This window comes from Centruroides vittatus, unplaced genomic scaffold (genome assembly GCF_030686945.1).
Source record: "Centruroides vittatus isolate TY-2023 unplaced genomic scaffold, ASM3068694v2 scaffold_435, whole genome shotgun sequence".
Classification (NCBI taxonomy): domain Eukaryota; kingdom Metazoa; phylum Arthropoda; class Arachnida; order Scorpiones; family Buthidae; genus Centruroides; species Centruroides vittatus.
In genome coordinates, this window is record NW_027122708.1 from 1,349,167 (window position 1) to 1,372,519 (window position 23,353).

Sequence of the window (23,353 nt, forward strand, 5' to 3'; positions counted from 1 at the left end):
TAAACTAATTGGGTTAGTGGAGTTGTGTGTGTATATATATATATATAGCTGTTGAATGTCAAAAATTTGCTCAAGGATCAGAAAAAACCAGGAATGTTCACATCTGGGAAAAGTCCTGGAACATTTGTAAGGAAGCACTGTCCTTTAACATGTAAGGTGTATGTGCAAAAATTTATGGAACATTGCTAAATCATTTCCAAACCTCAGCAAGGAACAGTGTTATTAGATGTAAAGTGATTATCATTATATCTCATGTATGATGTATGATACTACTAGGATACAGAATATTTTTAGGATGCAAAATTTCCCTGAAAATTATTGCACACTAGTACACAAAATAAGACAGTAATAATACCAATTCATTTGTAAATTATTATGTAGTTTGGAAAATTCAAATTAAATTATACAAGTAAATGTGTAGGCCTAATATATAATTTGTGACCAACACTTCAATTTTTATGTTAATTTATCAGAATTAATATCAAGCATTCTTTTAACTTAAAAATTTTTAATTTAAGCATGTATCAATAGATAATGTTGGATAGCATATACAATTATAAACATTAATGTAAAATATTGATTAGTGGAAATAAAATTGAAATTGTTATCAATGCCACATTTGTGACAATTTCAACTTTGATCTAGTTTTTGGCACAGGGCACTAATTAAAGGACCTTGATATCCAAAGATGGAAAATTTCTTTACAATGATGATAGTCGTATAGTTGTTTTTTTGAAAAATTATTTTAAAATGTGTACATTTCTTGTTTTAAAAAAATTATACTTTTTTAGGTTTTGACCGACTTTTTCATTGTTATTTTATTTTTTGAAGATGTAACCATTTTTTTTAATTTAAAAGTTGTTATAAAATAAAAAAATATTAACTTCAAAATATATTTACAAAGATATGAAAAATAAAGGAAAAGATTTTTAGAAAATGATGCTATTTAGCTATTTAATCAAGACAGTTTAGAAGAATATTTTAAATCAGGGATGGGCAACCTTTTTCTACATAAGGGCCGCATTTCAAAACTTTTGAACTGACGCGGGCCGCACACAAAAGAAAAAAGGCGGGAACTGTTGGTAAATCACAATTCTTTATTCATATATAATTATAAATTAGCATATGTATACTTAATATAGCTTCTGGCACCGATTTAAACGTAATATATCGGAAATATTTGGTTACATATTAGTCACCTCTAGTTTTAAATTAGTTTCGATGTGTCTGTTAGCCGGTTTCTTGTTTTAATTTTTTACTAAATTCATTGCGAAAAAACTTTTCACGAATATAAGTTGTAGAAAATAACGTTTGAATTTTTGTTGAATATATCATTAAGCTGGGAAATTGATATATTTATTCATATTTTATGCCACGCGGGCTGCAAAAAATATTACTGCGGGCTGCGGGTTGCTCATCCCTGTTTTAAATAGTTTATTAGTTTGTAAATTTTTCATGAGGGAAATGGATGAATATTTTATTTTGTTAATAATTCAAGCCAACACAAAGTTCACTCATTAGATAGTATTTAAAAGAATTTTGAAATAAAAATGTATTTCTTTTAAGCTCTGTTTTGGTTTCAGTTTTTTGTAAAACTCAAAACAATGGTTCAGTAAATAAAACCAGTTCATCCTTATTATGGTTGTGTTAAACCAAAATTCTGTTATCAATATTTGATGGATTTCTTCAGTGTATCAATAACTGATAAATTTTGATAAATACCAAAAATTACTCAATATCAATATTCTATATTTATTTAGGATATCAATATTCTATGTAAATATGGAAATCAATTAAAATACTGACTTATTGACAATGAAAAATATCAGTAGTTCTATATTTGTTAATTATAATAATAATTAACTTGTTTCAACATAATTTTTCCAGCTGTCAGAAAATTGCACTAGCATTTTTATAATTCTGCTGAGAGTTGTTGCAGTTCTCACAATTAGTGCTATGCTGATATCCAATATATTAAACCAAAGTAAATAAAAATTTTCAATATTGATATCAAGAATCTAAAATATAATGTAACACATTTCTTGGTTATCAGCGTAGCACTAATCCTTACTGCAAGCACATAACTGTATAAGTAGGCAGCAATGTAACAAGTAACTGAATGCAAATTAAATGTTCAAATTTCATTTTTAAAACACAAGGTTCCTGCATTTTGGAAAATTTTCCCATTTAATGTTCTTAGGCTTTGTAATAAAATATAGTAGTGTATCAACTATGTTTTTGTGGCTATTGCCATATTATTTTTTTCTGCTGCAATTTTTTCAGAACTTTAGTTTCTCCTAAACCTTGTTTGTGTAATTGGACATATTTTGCATCTCTGTGATATGGAAGAAATGATAATTCTGCACTAATGATATCTACTAGTGCAGTATGGATAACCAATATATCAAACCAAAATTTATAAATGTTTATGATAGATATTCAAAAATTTAGGATATTGATATCAATATTTGAAATTCAATATGTAGGTATGTTGAAGGAATCTATCAAGCCCAATATTGCTATTGAAATTTTAGTTTAGCACAGTCCTAGTATCCACATTTAATTTTTTTACTAGTTTTATTCATTTACAGCATACAGTAGATATGAATTGAAAAATGTCACACAGCCAAACAAAAATTAGTTTATAGCACATGCTCTATATTCTGTCATATAAGTTTAACATCACATTGCAGAAAACCAGAAGTACCACCATTATTTCTCTCTTGCTTTGAAGATTTAATCAAGAATTTTGAACATTTTTGACTTAAAAAGATTCATTGAAATCTGCTTATAAGCTGATAGTAGTTATATATTTGTTAAATACTTGCCTAACTATTTTTGTGTATTTAGAGTTTGAGATGAAAATTATTCCTATTCTGGATCATAATAAGGTAGCTCATCCAGTTCTGTTAGTGTGGTTCTGTTTTACCTTATAAAATTTCTGATGACTTCACAATCATGGTTTTGTGGGTTACATAACACAATTTTTGATGACTTCACAAATGATATAACATGGGGTATTTATATTAGTATTGGGTTGTTCGGAAAGTTCGTAGCGATTTTTAAGAGAAATAAAAGAAATTGTTTTAATACTAAAAATATACTTTTATTCCATTATGTATGCGCCATTGTTTTTAATGACGTGTTGCCATCTATGGGGCAGCTTCATGATACCCTCTTCGTAGAACTTTCCAGTTTTTTCCGCGAAAAACTGATCCACGTGGTTTTTGCAAGCTTCCAAAGTATCAAAGTTTTTATCATGAAGGGAATTTTGTAGAGAACGGAACAAATGGTAGTCCGACAGGGCAAGGTCGGGTGAGTAAGGGGGGTGGGGTAAAACATCCCAGCCTAGTTCCAATAATTTTTGGCGTGTTCGTAAAGACGTGTGAGGTCTGGCATTATCTTGGTGAAACACAATGCCTTTTCTATTGGCCAGTTCCGGACGTTTTTCTTTAATTGCCATGTTCAGCTTATCCAATTGGGAACAATACTTATCAGAATCAATTGTTTGATTCTGTGGAAGCAGCTCATAGTACAGGATTCCTTTCCAATCCCACCAGACAGTGAGCATGACCTTCTTTGGATGAAGACCGGCCTTTGGAGTTTTTAATGGTGATTCATTTTTCTTACCCCACGATCGTTTTCGGCTGATGTTGTTATAAATGATCCACTTTTCATCACCTGTCACTAAACGCTTCAGAAAAGGGTCATTTTCATTTCGTCTTTCAAGAGAATCACAAATGGAGATGCGATCCAGTAAGTTTTTTTCCGTTAAGTCGTGAGGTATCCAAATGTCATAACGATTCACGTATCCGAGCTTCTTTAGATGTTGAAATACAGTACTGTTTGATGACTTCACTATGTCTGCAATCTCTCGAGTTGTGTAATGAGGGTTTTCATCCAATAATGCTTTGATTTGGTCCTCTTCAATAACAGGAGGTCTTCCTGAGCGAGGAGCATCTTCAAGGCTGAAATTACCCGTTTTAAATTTTGCAAACCACTTTCGAACAGTTGATTCTGATACAGCACTCCCACCATAAACATCACATATCTTTTTTGCTGTTTGTACAGCATTTTTGCGTTTACGAAAAAAGAAAAGAAACAAGTGTCGATAATGCACGTTGTTCGCATCCATTTTTGCAATGAGCCAAATTAAACGCTATTTGAATAATCTTAACGGTTTTTTTGTAACGGACGCGTCTCAAGGTCATTTATCGTAATATTCATTGGTTTGTACAATTCTAATCATTTTTGCGTCAATCGGTGTCTCAACTGTCGGCTATCAAAAATCGCTACGAACTTTCCGAACAACCCAATATTATGGGGTGTTACACAGGATGGGATGTTCTTTATATAACATTGCATAACTATGCAATACCTGAGGTTATTAATGATTTTTTGTAGGAAAGTAAAGAACTAATTAAAACTACATACCATACACAGTCTTTTCCCAAATGTGTATTTGAATTAACATTCTGTAAAGATTGATGCTTAATGCAGGCTCCTAAAAGAGACCAAAAATGTTCCATTTGTATTTACTTTAAATACATATCATTTGCTGGAAGATTGTGTGTATGGTATATAGTTTTAACTTGTCTATGTTCCAGCTGTGGGAGATTATTTAACATCAAAAAGTAAAGAACTTTACTACAAAACAAGCTATACATTTTGTCGTGTTAGGCAACTGTTGAAAAAGGATTTTTACTGAATAAAGATGCATTCACAATAAACATGTTGGAAAAAAGCATTGGTTGTGAGACTTTTAGAAGTACATAAAGGATCATATTGTTTATGTTGGAGGTATCACAAACATCATTGTAACAAAGGAATTGCCTTACAAAATGAGCTGATGTCAACAGAGGTACTATACATATTTAGATGGGCAGAAAGCAAAGGAAAATGCAAAAAAAGAGTAACAGGAAGCCAAAATTTCTTCTGCAAATTTCAATTTGTAGAAGGAAAAAAAAGAAAAACGAGGAGACTGCTAGAATCATATATTAGAATGTTTTATGAAAATCTAGAGGAATTTGCTTTGAAGACAGAAGTAGCAAGAAAAATAGAGTATATTGTAAAATGAAACAGTTCAAGAAAAGCTACAAAAGATAAAAAAGCAGAAGTTTAGAAACAATAGTTGAAAAGTAAAAGGCTTCCTTGTGAGTTGTAAACAAGTAACTACCAAATAATCATGTGTACATATAGTATTTATGTTGAGTATGTGTAAATATAAATGTTCATTGATACTATTATTTGCTTTCATTTAACCATGTTATGTATCATCCTGAAATTTTGAAACATGATCCTTGAAAAATCATAGAAAAGTCCTTGAATCAAATTTTGCCAAAGCTGTGGGAACTCTGATAATTGAAGTTTTTGTAGTTTGCATAAACTAAGAATGTTTCTTCCAAAGGTACAAAAAATATCTGTGACACAAAAATATTGCCTAAATTTAAAGAAATAACACACTCATAATACTAAAAATATGGAAGAAACTGCTTAAGTGAATTTAATTTTCTGTTGGTTTTTTTGGTATGATGAGCCTGTTTCTCAAAAGATATCTTTTAGTATCTAAGTTACTGCAAGTATTGTAACCTAGGTACTAAAAGTGTGTGTGTAAATAAAATTGTTAGATAGACAAACTCTATTATCTATTATAGATATATTGCTATACATTTATAAAACTCAAACTTTGCTAAAAAATTATTACAAATAGATCTTTCATTATTAATTAATATGCCTAACTATTTAATTTGAAAGAAAAAAAATTACATTTTTAATGATTATCAAATTTTTAATACATTTTAAGTATTTTAGCTGGAAATAACTCAATTTTATCAACAATTTCAATAACATTCATCATAGCATTTATATCTACTAAATCATAGCATTTATATATTCAATGATTACACTAATATCATAATTATTGATAGTGAGATTTTTCCAATGAATTTTAACAACAGCTTATTAAATACTGAGATCTTAAAAACAAGGTTTGTAAATTGGGTAGTCTTGAATCTGTTTGATAATTTGTTTATATTTATAGTTATTTTGTGAACATATGATGTGATGTGTGTTTAGTCAATGAACAAAGACAAAAAGAGACAACCAGCTGTTATTCCATATATATATATAGAATAATTTTGTTAATTAAAAGAAAATTTAAAGAAATAATACAATGTCTTAAAGAAAAAAAAATACAGGTGAAATTAACAAAAGAATTTAACCATTTTCTAAATTAAGAACTTTAAAAAAACTGTTTGGAAGAATAAATAGATAGGGAAAAATTGTATGGTTGAAAAGGTGCATGTGTGAACATATAATATTTAATATCTTTAGCTACAAAGAAAATTATATTAATTCTTCAGTAATTTGCTTCATTATCAACTCCTATTTAAAGTTACTGATTTAACTGCATCTATTGAATGTAAATTATTTATATTAATTTGAATATTCCTGAACAATTGTATATAGTAATTTTTAATTTAACAAATTACACGATAAAATATTCTCTAAAAATAAAAAAAATTAAGAATAAAACAAAAACTATAGTAAAAATTCAAGTCTTGTTCCATGTACAGACATCTTTGATTTTATACAGATTCAAATACATATATTTATCATGGACAATTTCAGATCAGATTTTCAATAATACTTTTTTGAACCAGTAAATTTTTAAAATTGACATTAAGCCACTATGCAATGCTTTATAAAAATTCTAAATAAAAACATTCAAACTAAAACAATAAACTTTTAACTTCACATCAATGAGATATTATTATTATTATGTTGGGTTAAGTGAGATATACTCGGTTAACACCGGTGGCTGTGTACTATGCCGGACCAAAGTCAAGGCATAGTAACCAAAACAGAAATTAAAGAAGTGTATCAGTGTGTGTGTCTGTATTCAGGAATTTTCTCACAATATGACATGTATTCAATATAGTGGCCTTCTGTAGTGTGATGTATGTTTGTTTCTATTCAATTGTAATGTACCCAGGCTTTTGTGTAGTGTGTGTGGTATGATACCTGTAGAGGAGAGAACAACAGGTACAATAAGCACCCTATCCATCCTCCACAGATGCCATATTTCCTGGGCGAGTTCTGTGTACTTGCTAATTTTTTCATTGCATGCGTTTTGTATATTGTGAGTGTTTGGAATGGATATGTCTATAATGTATGTGATTTTATTGTGTTTGTCAATGACTGTGATGTCTGGTCTGTTGTGGTAAATTGTTTTATCTGTGATTATGGCTCTGTCGTCGTACATTTTGTGCGTGTTGTTTTCCAATACTGTCTGTGGAATGTATTTGTAGTATGGTTCGTGGATGTCTACTAATTTGTGTTTCTTTGCAGACATCCACGAACCATACTACAAATACATTCCACAGACATTTATTATTCCACAGACATTATTAATTATTATTATTATTATTTTTTAACCAATTACAGACTGATTGAATCCTATTTTCATAAACAGGATAAAATATTTAACAAAATGAGATCTTTATTGTTATGTTTTAATTCTGATAAATTTGTTTAAAGTGAATTAAATGTTTTAAAATAAATTTTTTATTTTTCTCACTTCTGAAGGCTGATTTATATGTATGGTTTTAAGAGGGGTAATACTTTTTTTTAATTTACTCTGTCCAACCATACTGATGTTTTAGTAAAATTTTTTGCTTTTGTCTTTTTTTTTTTATTTTAAAAAACTTTCTAGTTTTTAAATTAAACTCATTGCATATTGTAATCTGAACTTGTGATTTGTTAGAAAATATTCATTTTGTGTTGATAAGGATTGTAAATTTCAATGGATACTACTGAGGAAGGTTCTTCGAAGGCAAAAAATACGGAATAGTTTTGCAAATTTAAGAAACCTGTTAAACAGAAACAGATTAAAATCAAGGTACTAATAAAGACAAATAATAACTAAACCCTTTGGAGAAATGGAGTAAAGAAAAAAATTGATCAAAATTTTTAATGAAATGCACTAAATAGATCTTCGATGCCAAGATTTTAGCAATTTGATAGAATTAGACCTATGTTTACCAGGAAGGACAATTTCTGTAGAAAGACTATCTTCATTCATGAATTTTCTGTGTTTAAAGTCAAAGTCAAGATTAAGTATTAAGCAGGGCTGTGGAGTCGGAGTCGTGGAGTTTTGGTATTTTAGTCGGAGTCGTCAAAAATCCCCCGACTGACTCCTTTTTACTTTCCCAACTTGTTATGTATATAAAAAATGAAAAAGTATTTGAATTGTGTCACATTTGACACTCTGAGTTTTTTGCAAATCTATACATTCGGAGATGCTATAAACCCAAAAAATGTCAAATAAAGGAAAAAATTTGCACGTCCACATGTTAGCATCTAATTTCTTTATTCTGTTCTGAATTATTAAACAATATCTCAGAATGAGTAAAGTTTAAGAAACAAAATTTGGCACAGTAGCATGTGTATAAAGGGCATTAATGCTATTAAATTTTGGTTCTTTATTAAAGGTCAACTGGGTAGAGACATAGAAGGGGTCATGTGTCATGTCTCCAGTGTGGTTAGACTTAATGAATATTTTACTCGTTGTTAGCATTTACAATCTTATAATATAATTGAGATGGGTTAATAATAATAATAATGAAGACAGACAATATATACTGTACATTAATAATAATATATTGTAATAAAAACAAGGCTGTGGAGTTGAAATTTGAAGCAAATCCATTGCTAGAGAATGCCTCTGGTCAGTGAAAATGGACTGACTGACTTCTGGTTTATTATATATTATGTACTAATATAAACATCTGTAAGCTCAATTAGTTATATTAAAGCCAAATGATTATCAGGCTATATAGCCTGATTTAAGCAAGTCTAATCCAGCAATTATTTTTGCTTTCAAATGTCAAAAGACTCATACAAAGTGACTAAGAGAACAGGTTAGATCTAGTGTTTTTGAATACTTTAGCATGACTACAGATAGAAAACATTTTTTAATATATAGTCAGCTTGCTGTATGGTATCACAATGTGGATTAGTCTCTGTAAACCTTGTAGACTGGTAGACTTATCTCACAGCAGACTGGTCAGCAAAGTAGTCTGTTGTAGTCTGTTTGAAAAAATAAAAATAGTTTGCTGACCAGTCTGCTGTGAGATAAGTCTACCAGTCTACAAGGTTTACAGAAACTAATCCATATTGAGAAAACATTTTGTCAATATGTATTATGTAGTTGAAGCTGTTGATAATGGTGATAGCAAGAAACTCTGAAAAATAAAGTACTTTCAGTTTTGGTAGGAATGCTTGATGATTCACTTGGTAGTGATGAAATGCCATTGAGTTAATATAATCAAACCTATTTTAAATTATTATTTAGAGGAAAGAGTTGGATTTGGACTTAAAATAAAACCCTTTATAGAAATTTATGCTGTTTTTTAATACCACCAAATCAATATCACTGATGATGCACTAACAGATTTTTAATAATGTTCATATTTCTTGACTGAATTTTAATAATGGGGGATGGTCTATATTTATCAGATGTAGCTCCTTTCATCCCATTTTTTAGCATCAACAAATTATGATCAGCTTACGCTTACATGAATTCTCCATTCTCTGTAATTCTCTATTAATAAGCAACTCCATATTTAAACAGAAAAAAATTTAAATACCTTCTAAAACCGATAACCGGTGCGAACTATTTTTCTAAATGGCGAACGTTTTCATTGCCCCTCCTGGGCTCTTCCTCAGGCCAATTCTGGATTTGATAATCGAACAGCATAAATAAATGGAACGTGTTCCGTAATTTAAACGATCGAGTACGTTGGGCAACCGCGTGCCGTTCCAAATATTTAAATTTTCTTTTATTCCGTTTGGGAACGATGTGCGCCTCCTATGATAAATACGCGTGACGTCAACTGATTTACGGCCTTTCTTCTAATAAAAACTGCCAAGCAGTGGAGAGTTTCCTTTCTTCCTTGAAATTAATACATGTTGTTGTGCGATCGGCTTTATAAATTTCAATTTCCTCCAGAGTTCTCAGATGTTCTTGATGTTGGGTGGTGCGGATCACCTTTGCCTCGTTAAAATTCGGTGTTATATCCGGGTTTGCTGCATACGTTGACAATGCCGTTGTGTATTTATGGCGGGTAATGTCGGATTTATGCTCCTTTATTCTAGTGCATAGTGGGCGTTTAGTGGACCCTATGTACAGTAATTGTTTCTGCCATCTGTCGTCCTGTAGAGGGATACTGTACACTCCCGGAAGCCTATACGGGTTAGGTGCGTCTTTTCCGTTTCTCAATAGGCTGTATATGGAAGGGTTTCTCCGATAAGCGATTTTAATTCCCCTTTTTTTCGCAATTGTGTTGTATATTGTTTTAAGGTGCGGGTTGTATGTCATCGGGGTCCTTTCTGTGTTTTCTTCTCTGGTAACTTTTTTCACTACGCTTTCTTGGTTTGTTATACTGCTTGTATGGAGGTGCCGGTTATATAACTTTTTTACGATGTTAGTGTAACCGTGCTCTCTTGCTATTCTATTAATAAACGTTAATTCCTGTTGTAGAGCATCGTTTGTGGAAGAGTGCGTGTAGGCTCTTTCTATTAAAGCCCTAAAGGCAGCCATTTTATAGGAGTAGGGGTCACAGGAATCGAAGGGGATGTACGATGGTATGGTTGTAGGTTTTCTGTAGACCCTCGTTTGTAGTATCCTTTTTTCGATCCTTATTTCTATATCCAAGAAGTGGATTATTTCAGGACTGTGTTGCTCCATTTCCAGTTGTAGGCCATAGGGGTTGTCGTTCATGGCCGTTTTAAACTGCTTTAGGTCCGGCATCGATTTCCAGAGGATAATGATGTCATCTATGTATCTTCCGTATAAAATTATGTTTGAGAGAAACGGTGACAGTGTTTTGGCTTCCAATGCTCTAATTACCATTTCACATAGGTCCCCGGATAGCGGACTCCCCATGGGTACACCCCTCTCCTGTGCATAAGCCTTTCCTTTGAATTGGAATACTGAACTATAACACGCCAAATGGGCTAACTCTAAAACTTGATGGTGCAGGCTGTCATCATTTACTTTCTCCATGAGGAAATCTCTCAGTGCACAAAAACAAGGTTCTATTCTAATTGAGGGGTATAACGATCTAAAGTCCCATACTGTGGCATAACCGGGTGTGTCTATGCCTTTAAGTTTTTGTATCAACTCTTTCGGACTTGAGATATTGAACTGATAGCCATTCAGATGTGTGGATAACATATTATGCACTGATTTCTCCAGTTTAATAGTAGGAGCTCTTCCTTTGTCCACTATAGGTCTTAGCTCATGGCCTTGCTTATGCGTTTTAGCAAAAGCGAATAATTTTTAAGGAGTTCAGTTTATTATTTGATAAAATATTTTTTTGGCTCTTTTTAAAAGTTGTTAGCATTGTCTTATGAATGATAATAGATTTATAGACTTGTGTGATTTTATTTTATGCACAATCATATTAAAGTAATAATAATAATAAATTAGTATATTTGATTTTAGTAGATTAATTTTTATATATACTGTATAATATGTTTTTATTATACAGGATTTGAAAAAATTTATAATTAATGATATTTAAAAGTTCTCTCATATTTTTTAATTGTATTATACAGTTATTTATTTGTATATAATTCAGTTGAAATTTTTAAAACAATTTTATTCTTATATAATACATCAACTTTTCATTAAAAACTTAATTTTAATTAATTTATTTTAATTTCTGTATAAAGTAAACCAAAAATCCTTTTAAATTGGCAAACATTTCCACGTAATGTTTCATTTGAGTTTTAATATATTTCTTTGGAATAATTACTCTTAATTTGCATAAACCATTTATATGTGACGGACTTCAGAAATACATTCCCTCATATAAATCATGACTGGACTGTAACCTGTATAGACAATTGAAAAGTTTTATCTTTCTGATCTGATTACTTTATAATTGTAAAACTAATATGAAATCAGGAAATGTAAAACTAATAAAAGATTTTGTTTATAAAAATTGGCTAAATTGAAGTTAACAAAATTTTAGTTTCTCATTAGGATGTTATAGTACTATTTATAACAATCACAATATAAATTTATGAAGCTATACTAGAATAAATAATGCTTAATTTATTTTATTTTTTTTCTTATCCAACATTTCAAATGTATAATTCAAAATTCATTTTGAGTTTTTAGAATATACAAAATTTATTTTTATGGAGTTTCAAACATATATAAGATTATTAGGAAAGGTTAGAACTATGAGTATATTGTAATTGCATTTTGTTTTTCAGTTAAGTTATTCCTTTTAATTTATATTAGATAAACAAAGACCTGTAGTTAGGAATAAATGATTGTGAGGCAAGATTCCTAAATGAGACAAGATGAAAAATTATATAGGCTTATAAATAGGTCCTTAATTAGTAGGACTACCTACATCAAGTGTGGCAAACTTTTTTTGAGTCCATGTGTTGTATAGTAGAGTAGGCATAAATAATCTTTCAAATTATTCACACTGAAGTTTTAGACTTAGAATAACTATTTAAAAATAATTATTTTCAATTGTTATTTTCTCAATCAAAATTTAATAATTTAATTGCTGATTGAGAAAAGGAGAATTTTATATATATATATATATATCAGCTGCTGTGCATGAAACCACAATAAAAACTGAAATTAAAATAATTTTTTATTTATACAACAAACAATTTCATTAATATCTTACTATGTTGCATGCAGCTATTTTTTCTGAAGTGCTACAGTTTACCATATATGGCAACATGATCACTATCATATAAATAATAGATATCAATATAGATAGATATCAAATAATAGATACCAATAATTCTGTTTTTCTTGGAAATAGATAGGAATGGGATTTGAATTTGTTAAACTGTGAATACAAAAATTAAGACATCCTAAGGCAAAATTTATTTGATGATCCATTATATTACTTTTATGTTGTAATATTTAGATATCATTAAACCACTAATTTAGTAAAGATTGCATCTTTAAAATGATGATTCATGATCTACTAATGAAGAGATAAAATGCTTACATAATAATAAATTCATAATTTATGTAAAATTTTAAATTTTTTAATTTGAATATTAAGTTAATTTATAAGCTATTAGAAAATTTGATTAATAAATTGTTCATTAAAAGAAATTTAGCACATAAGAACTGTAATTTTTGATTTTTAATATATCTGAATTATTCAAGCGTATGGTGTGATAGATGATAAATATTTTTCATAGAAGATTTCATTTATTTTAATGTCTTTAATTTTCTCTTTTTAACCAAAATTGAAATCTGTGCCTAGTGTTCCTATCTCTCCTTGCCAAGTCACTTTTGCAGAAAAATATTGGATATTTAACAAGTTGAAACAAAATTATGTTCATCAAAAAGTGAACCTTTTTTAGACTAACTTTATTATTACTTTCAGTTGTTTATAGCCATTTGGAGTACATCAAGCCTGCATAGCAAGAAAGGGAAGTTGCAATGAGATATAACTTATTACATGTGAAATTTTGATGGGTAGGCACATAGTTATGTAATCATAACTGTTGATCAATGCCATGAGACTTATTACATGTTGAATAGTAAGTACTAGTGCTCTCCTCTCTGAATGCCTCAATATCTCTGTGGCTAGTTACTTTTTTTTTTTTTTGATGAATTATATAAACTACCAATTTTTATCTGAAAAAATTAGTTTACCAAAGTATTAAAAGAATTTATTTTAAGATCATAACAAACTAAAGCATTTAATCTTTATACTAGCAAATAATGGCTTTGTATATTTTAATAGTACTGCATTAATATAGGTACACACAAACACACTTTTTTAACATTTGTGATATAAGTTGAAAATTTTATTGTACTATATAAAATAATATATATTGTAACTGATTAAAAAAACTGGTGTAGTTTAATAAAATTTTTAAATCTCCTCAATTTAGTCATAACACATTGGCAACAGTGGCAACATAATTTGTGATAGGTAATAATGGTGTTTGATATTGAATAATTGACTATACAATATTTTCCAATATTAGAAAAATGAATACTGGCTAATATTGATAATTCTTGATACAGTATCAGGAATTATCACAATTTGTAAAGTTAATTAATTTAATGTCCCAATGTTAACAAATTTGAAATTGTCAATGAGTTTCACTTGTTTGTAATTTAAAATTTAAATTTGATTCCAGTGTCAACAATTAAACAATTTCTAACTGATATTTGACATAGAGATTAAAACCTGAACTAAGAATTTTAAATATCAAATTCATGTTCAGCACACCAAAAGTAGTAAAAATTTGTTAATATTTTCTCAGATACAATTTGACTGTTAACTATTGTTGTTAGATGTTTACTGTTTAAATCTTGTAAAAGATGATAATGCATAATTATACATGATTATCTAATCTTATTAAAGTATCTCTATTAAAATTCCCTAGGCAATACCAAATGCTTAAGCTAGTACTTGTATATTTATATAAATTCAAACAAATTTAATATAGTTAACTTGCAATTATTGTAGAAACATATGAAATTTTTTTCATTAAAAATTATAACTGGCTGTGTAGTTTTTAATGTGTTGATATTTCATGTTAAGAAATTAAAACAAATTACTATTATAATTTTTCATGACTATTAGTTGTAATTTTTATTAAATTTTTTGATGTGAAATTTGTAATGGATTTTATTTTTAATTTCAGAAATTTTATTAAAAATTAAGAAAAAATTCAAATAAATAACTTATCTTAACAAAGTAAATATTCAATTTTCTATAGCCCATTGTTTGTAACATGGAAAATCGGAAAAGATAAAAGACTCCGTGGTTGTATAGGAACATTTAATGCCATGAATCTCCATTCTGGACTCAGGGAGTATGCTGTTACTAGGTAAAATAAAATTTTTCTGATTTATTTCTAGTTACTTTTATTGTACAATATTTTTGAAAAAAAATGTTAAATATTTATAAGCTTCTTATTAACCAAAATAAGAAATCCTTCTTGTCTCTCAAAATGTCTAAGTTTCCATTTAGAACAATAAAAAAATTTGTTGATAATTAATATATTACTATTTAATTTTAAAAATTCAAAAATGTTCTGCTTGTGTAAACTTGAAGGATGAATGTAAATTTTGAAATACAGGCATACCCTGGTATACAAATTCCTGCTACCACAAAGATGCTCTTTAGTACACATTATGATATCTAAATTGAGTAATTCTAGTACCAAAATATCTTTAAAGCATATCTTGAAAAAAAAATTTGAGTCATACTAGTGAAAGTGGGAAGTATGGGGGTGACTCTCTGCAGTGTCTTATTTTCATTTGTTTCAATAATATTGTATCTTTTCTGTAGCAGTTGTGTAAGTTTGGTGTTCTGTTTTTATACTGTAATATTTCAATGTACAGTACATTATCATTACATTTTCGTTGCTATCTACTGCATGTTAAAAGAAATACAGTTCTTATACAATTTTTTTTTTATGACTTTGTTAAGTGTTTGTTAGTAAGGTAACTGGAGTTTGTAATTTTAATATTATACTAAAATCATGGATTAATATTATGGTAAATAGGTATTTTTGCCATGTTTTAGTTTGCCATGTGTTATTCGGGAAAATTAATTGGAGTTATTTGGATGGACTGGGAACAAGTTAAATTTTTCTCATAAAAATTATAGAAAAATCTTCTGATATTCAAATTTCAATATTTATCTTTTCGGGAATGCATTAGACTTAGGTAACAGGGTATGGCTGTGTTTAAAAAATTAAATTTAATGTAATGTTTTATGTCATAATATAAATAAAGTATAAATAAACAAAATATTTGTTTTAAAATAATAATCAAATAGGTATTACAAAACTTTCATTGAACATATAGTAAATGATAATTTTTTTTATATTACTTAATCCTTATGGATATATATGCTATAAGAATACAGCAATGATTCATTGTTGATCAATATAGTTGATAGTAGTGCTCATTCAAGGATTACATCTTTTATCTAGGAGGTGTTGATTCAGGTTTATACATGTTTATAAACATCTTTATAGAATGTCTCAAAAAATGTTTTGTTGTGCTTAGTTCAAGAGAATTTGGCTGGCACAACATTTATCATATATTTTTGCTTTCAAGAAATATACTTTAACTAGTTAGCTTGTATTATTTGCAGTGAAAATAGTTAGGATTAATTGCATTTTTAAAACCAGACTGGAAGCTCTTGTTCTTCCACACACAAATTGTTCAAAAAAAAAAATACTGCACATAAAATATCTAAATTCAACTCAAAAATTTTAGTATACATTTTTAATTATTTTATTTTTAGTTTGAGATGGAAACATTCAAGTTTTAAGATAGTTAAAAAGTGTTATATGTTTTATCAAATGAACTAGTCAGAGAGAGACCAGGAGTTCCTATAAAAAAATTTTGAAAATGCTGAACTTTTTAATTTTAAATATTAATGATTTAACTTTAAATTTTTATTTAGTTAGTTTATTTTTGTCATCAAGTACTGAAGTTGTTTATATACAATTAACTACACTGATAAATTTATTTTTAATTATTATATTGTTGTTAGAGATAAAAGAGAAAAATGTATGATAGAAGTCCATCAATCGGGCACCTATGGGACCTGTGTGATGTTGGATTATCAAATAATTTTGTATTTTTGCAAAATTCAATAAGTTACATGATATGAACATTGTAGACATTGCTGCACAGTACATATTGTGCTAACACATCCATATACTTCCAATTTATTTAAGCATGGTCTTTAGTCAGTCTGAAGATGATGCAGTGCTTGACTGTGTTAAGATTGATTGATAAACCTGCAAAAATATTATTGCACAAAATCTATACTTACAATGATTTGTGTGTATATAATAATTATTTTCTAGACATGTACTGTATATTTATGATTCACAAAACTACACATGCTGTGATATGAGAAACTTGTTTTTAGATGTGTTGTCCTTGCATTGATGTATTTTCTTTCCTACAGATCTATCATGCATTTCACTGAACACAAAACATGCATACTAACAAAGCAATGTTTGTTTAGCAAAATACAATGTAGACTATATATAGTTTATCAAATCACACTACATCAATGTTCTTCCAGAAATTTTTAGTAGCTGGGTGGAATGTAGTAGTAGTTAGGTAAATATTGTGCAGTATTATAAAAGTGTTACAATCCCAATTTTTTACAAACAGCATTATACATACAAACACTTTATATGATATTATTTTATATACTGTATATAGTAGAAGTTAATTTACCACATGGGCTGCAAAGTCTCTGTAGGTAATTGATGATTCTATTGCCAATTTTATGTCTTCACTACCATACTTATTGGTTTCTTCATAAAATAATTAAAGAATGTCATTTTCTGACTTGACTTAAAAGCATAGTTTAATTATTAAAAAATTCTGTGTACATGCCAGAAAATGAAGAATGTCCAGAATAACATCTACTACTGGTGCCATTTGAAATGACATTAATGTTAAGATGGATGGTATTATGGTTGATAGTAAATTTTAAGTACTTTCCAATATATAAAGAAATTTGTAAAAGTAAAAATAATAATTGGATACAGTTCTAAATGTTGTGCATACATACTGTAATACTTTACAGCAATGGTATTTAGGGATATTTAACTTTAAATTAGCATTTACTAAATAATTAAAATATTTTTTATTAATAAAAATTCACAGAAATGCAGGTAACCAACTACCTTTTTAAAGAAAACAAAAAGTCATACTGAAGTATTATAATTTTCATATGAAATTATATTTTTATTCTTAACTTTTTATTAATTTTATTTATTATTAATCTCCTTTAATTTTATTATGAAATTAAAGTTAGAATGATTATCTGGACTGAGAAGCTCTGCAGAAACTTAGTTTTGTTTTCAGTTTTGTGAAGTGATGCAAATCTGAGTGATAGTGAAACATGAATATACGAGCTATTATTATATGCAATATGTGTGTTTATTGTCCATTACAGTATTTAATTTAACATTAATAATTGTACCTTGTCGTTAGCAAATGCAAGCAATTGTTTGGACTCAGAAATAATATTTTTAAATTACATTGGTTTTGGACATCATAAATGCAGGTGGTTGTAAGTTGAAGTTTGGATGTATTTTCTGGGTATAAAGTATGTATTCATTATATATATATATATGTTATTCAAAACCTGTTTTTAGTTAGAACGCATTTTAACTAGTTGAAACTAGTTTATACTGGATGTCTTTGTTAAAACTCGTTTTGTCTAGTTAAAACTAGTTTTAACTCAAATTCATTTTTGACTAGCAGTAAATTCTAGTTTTAACTAGACAAAACGGGTTTAGGCTGTACTAACGGCTGTACATATTTTGATTTTAGATAAAACTAGTTTTAACTTTTAACATTAGTTAAAACTAATTTTAGCTACATAAATATGTTTGGGGGAAATAAAGTTATGTATAGTGATTCGGGGGAAGATGCCTAACATTATGCTTATAAAGGAAATTATAGCGATAATTTGGGTTTTGGAGGCCTCTAACAAAAATATCATATTCTTGAGCATGTTTTTCAAATAAAACTTTGGAGTATATGAAAAATAATTGTATATTGTGTTTGCAATGACGACTTTTTTACTGTCTGGCATTTTAGGCATCTCACCCTAAGTATCCAGGTGAGATGCCAAATGCCATTAGGGTAAGATAACAAATATAATTGCATAAAATTAATTTTCGAATATCTTAACCAAATTTAATTTATTGCATATGTAGTACAAAGTACTTAATAGTAAGTATAACAGCACAGTATAAGTATTGTTAAGTTTCTGCCCATTCTAACGTATCTCTATAGCTAGCTGAAAGCTTTTTTCAGTCCAAAAACCTTTTTGAGAAGTCCTTATATAATTTCTATGCATATCCTGCAATAAAACGAGAAAACAAAAATTTATTAAAAATAGGCATATTGGAATTCAATTAACAAAAAATAGGCATGTTACCCCAAGAAAGATGTGGCATCTTTACCATTTGTCAGGGTAAGATGCCTACGTTGTACGTGTTCTAGCATGTCTGATCGAGATCAGCGGTAGCTCACAATGGAAACTTTAGAACCTTAACTACATCACACATTAATTGTTAATTTTTAATAAATTCTGTTTTAACTTTTAAGTTTTAAAATGATTCTAGAAACATTTCACAACAAAAACTTCGTTCTTATCTTGCTTTTATTCTTCTCAGATGTAGAAAATGAGGTAACGGTAGCCAACTACAGCTTTCCACACTCAATATTGGCCCAACAATTCATCATACAAACACATGACAATATCTGACGTCACCGTTTGAAAATATCAAAAATGTAGGCATCTTACCCTGAATCACTATATGTTGCAGTCAAAACCAGTTTCTAGTTAGGATGCATTTTAACTAGTTTATACTGGATGTCTTTGTTAAAACTCATTTTGTCTAGTTAAAACTAGAATTTACTGCTAGTCAAAAATAAATTTGAGTTAAAACTGGTTTTAACAAAGACATCCAGTATAAACTAGTTTCAACTATTTAAAACGCATTCTAACTAAAAACGGGTTTTGACTGTAACATATATATATATATATATTTATTTATTTATTTATTTATGCATGATGATTTATGATTCCAAACCATTTGTGTGTCTTTTCAAAAGTTAAATATCAATAGATCTAGAAAAATTTAATAATACAGTAATATGTTCATGTTTCTTTGTAAGTGATCAACATTACATTTTGTTTTGTCTGTCATATTAATCTACAGACATTGCAACTGTTTTTGTATTTTTATTGGCTATCAACTTCCCATTTCTGTTTATAACAATAAGTTGAAATATCTTTTTAAATTTGACTTTCTGGGTTTTTATGCTTTGGAAACAAAGTATTTTTGATTTTTGGTTCTGAATTATGTATTTCTTTTTTTAAAAATAAGAATGGAGCTGTACAATTTATAAAAATCATTATTTTGGCATGTCAGTTCTCCAAATAAATTAGCTGGGTGGAATGCCTGCCCAAAAGGGCCTAGGCAAAAAGAACACTGAGCCTAGGAATTTGAGGTTCTATTTTTGAGACAATGTTGATGGAACTGCTTTATCCCTCTGAAGAGTGATCAGATTACTAGAAATTCTGGATTATTGGATATTGGATTAACAAACTTCTAATATATATAGATTTGAAATTCTATTAAAAATTGTATAAATAGGTTATACTCTTTGGAATCTAAATTTTTATATGTACAGTAGAGTTCCACAAACTCAACTTAATGTGGACTGAGAAGGTGATGACTTCATGAAAATGACAAGTTTTACATCATAGCAATGATGCTAAATTAAATAATGGTATATTAAACAACCCTAAGCCCTATCCTATTATATATATATATATATATACACACATACACACACACACACACACATATATACACACATACACATACATACACACACACACACACACACAGCCAAACAATTGCCTTAAGTATTTGGGCTGTAAATCTGTTATTTTTAATAATTAATAACTAAGTAATTTGCTACTAGATGTAGATGTTAGGCACCATCTCTTATCTAAGTTAATAATTATAATTTAATAAATATTTAAATTACAATTATTAACTTAGATAAGAGATGGTACCTATTGTCTAATACTAAGTAATTTGCTACTAGAAGAAAGTATTAAAAATAGATTTATAGCCCAAGTATTTAAAGCTATTGCTTGGCTATGTATTTAAATAATGGAATTTTCATAAAAGTATTGTATGTGCAAATTCATATATGTATTAACTACATGACAATAGTGACTATTTCTATTTGTAGTTAAATTTTAATTTTAAAAAAATTGGCTATTCAGTGGCTACTTTTGACCAATACTTTTGAGTTAGTGAGTGATATTTGCATTGTGGCATTTTACAGTGGCACCATGGAATAAAAGATATGTTCTTTGTTAACACATGGAATTGATGCTATCATCAAATATTGCTAGTGAATAACAATAACTTATTTGGTCCTAGTGTTAAGCTATAGAGGTAGAAATTGGATTACATGTTCAAAAATTAAAAGAAAAAAAGTACAACGCGATAAGTTTTACAGTAGCGTCCTGAAAACTCAACTCTCCAGGACTCTACTGTATTTTAATTCAAAATCTTAGATTTTAAAGAAAAGAACATAGATTTCATAAAATCATGATTAAAGAATTTAGTTTTGAAAATACTATTATATCCTTACAATTACAATAATTATAATTCTTATTATGAAATCAAATTTTTCACACCTCACACCATTACATGTTATGAGCTTTTTCAATTTCTCAATATACAGTAAAACTTCTCTGACTTGAAGCTCCAAGGGACATGGAAGAACTTTGAGTTACAGATGATTCAAGCTAGAGAACAAGCTAGTGAAAAAATCCAATTTTGAATAGATTTATATTTTTACCTTTCTTGCATTATATAAAGAATCTTTGATAGTTTTTTATTTTTTTAATGAGTTTTTTTATTTGTATGTGTGTTTCTGCTTTGAATTGAATCACACATTCCTCCTAAATATGTTTAAAAATGTGAGAGATTGTCCAAAGTTATTTAATAACTTTGAAGTTCAATAATGGCAGTAAAGTAAACTTTTGCATAACCTTTAATAACAGTAATTGGATGAAGGAAACAGAGTTTAGTATTCTATTGAATGATTTGATGCTTCAGAATCTGTTAGGTCTTTTTATAAGAAGCCCATTTTTGGTTAAATAGGTTTAATAATTATTTGATATATTAGATACTTAATGCCGCTTTAGGTGGTTCCATTTCAAATATCCATTTTCCCTATATATAATTACATCTACAGTGAATTGCTAACAGAAATAAACAGAAGAAATGGAAAAAATGTCAAGTTTGAGGTGATACCTTCTAAACTACCTGTGGATATATGAAGCTGTGAGTTATGCAATGTTTTTTTTTACTTTTAGCAATTTTATGTGCATTATATGCTTTTGCATGTAATATACAGGAAATTATAGCATTTGTTTCCATTTAATATATGGTTCTAAAGTAGATGGTAATTGGTGTTTTATACACTATTATATAATAGTGCTTAATAATCAAATTTCTTAACTGGAATAAATGTAAAAATAAAAAGTACTAGCCTGTTCCAGCAAAAAATGTTTTCAATTTTCTAATGTTTTTGACTATCTATATAGTCATCATCAGAAATGAACATATAATAGAATAATTTTTAAAATTTAAATCCAACAGTGTTCCAAATATGAATCAATGACATACAATTGAAATAACACAAATAAATAATAATAATAAAGTATACAAAAATATATAATACACAATAATATACCATGAAATATAAACAATAATAATAATGAACACTAGATTTGTTGATTATATAACAATAAATTACTGTGTAGTTTTGTCCCTGTTGTGGTTTATAAGAAATTTTCATGCTGCTGATAAACTTGCTGCATCCTTATGATTAATACATGTATTCTTAACAGTATTTTTGTATGTGGCTATTTTTTCTAGAGTTTTTCCAGAGTGTTAGTTCCTGGAGATTTTAATGAGTTTTGCATCTGTGAAGTGTGGTACATTATCTGGAAGCATTGCCATAATAGTCAGCGTTGTGGTGTTTTTTCCTTTACTTACATCATACTAATGTTCCTTGAGTTTGGTTGACAAATTTTAGGATGTGTATGCTATATATTTGCTGACCCTGTTCTCTAGAGTAAAAGGTATTTTGAATACTCTTGGGACTGTGGTAGGATCTATTGGGTCCTTGTCATTATGCAATAAAGCATAGACCGTATTGTTGCACTTATAAGTTAATTGTTTGTTGCCCTGTCTAATAGCTTTTTCGAAGGTGCTATCAAGCAACTTATGTTACCAATGCGGTCATGGATTGAGTGGGTTTATTATTTTTTATGGGGAGTGTTCTATGCTTGTATCTATTAACTAAGGTATTGATGGTATTTTGGCTGTATAATAGTGTTATAGAATGGTAAGTAAAAAGCTAACTTTTTAAATGTAAATACAATAATCCCTTTATTTACATGAGTAATTTATTTTACAAAAATAGTATGTAAATGAAAACCAAATGGAACCATGGAGAACTATTTAAGATAGGGAATCTGTTCCATAGTCTCAAATACAGCATTTTACTCTTAGTGGGGGTAGAAAAATTTAACTAAAGTTTTTTTTAAATATACATCTGCATAGATTATTGATGAGTAAAAAAAAACACCCTTTTTGACATAACTATCATTTATTTCCATAAAGTTGATTTATTTAAAATTTTTCAATAATATGGCATAAATAATTACAACAAGCAAGTAAGTTA

The 23,353-nt window shown here is 28.6% G+C and overlaps 1 protein-coding gene across 1 annotated transcript in view; it reads left to right on the forward strand.

Annotated features, from left to right (window-relative positions):
- Positions 1–23,353, forward strand: part of LOC136989095 (uncharacterized protein CG5902) — an 86,132-nt gene that overhangs the window by 4,124 nt on the left and 58,655 nt on the right. Inside the window, exon 2 of the mRNA XM_067287197.1 lies at positions 14,791–14,901. Coding sequence (XP_067143298.1) covers positions 14,791–14,901 — 111 coding nt within the window. The remainder of the gene's footprint in view (positions 1–14,790; positions 14,902–23,353) is intronic.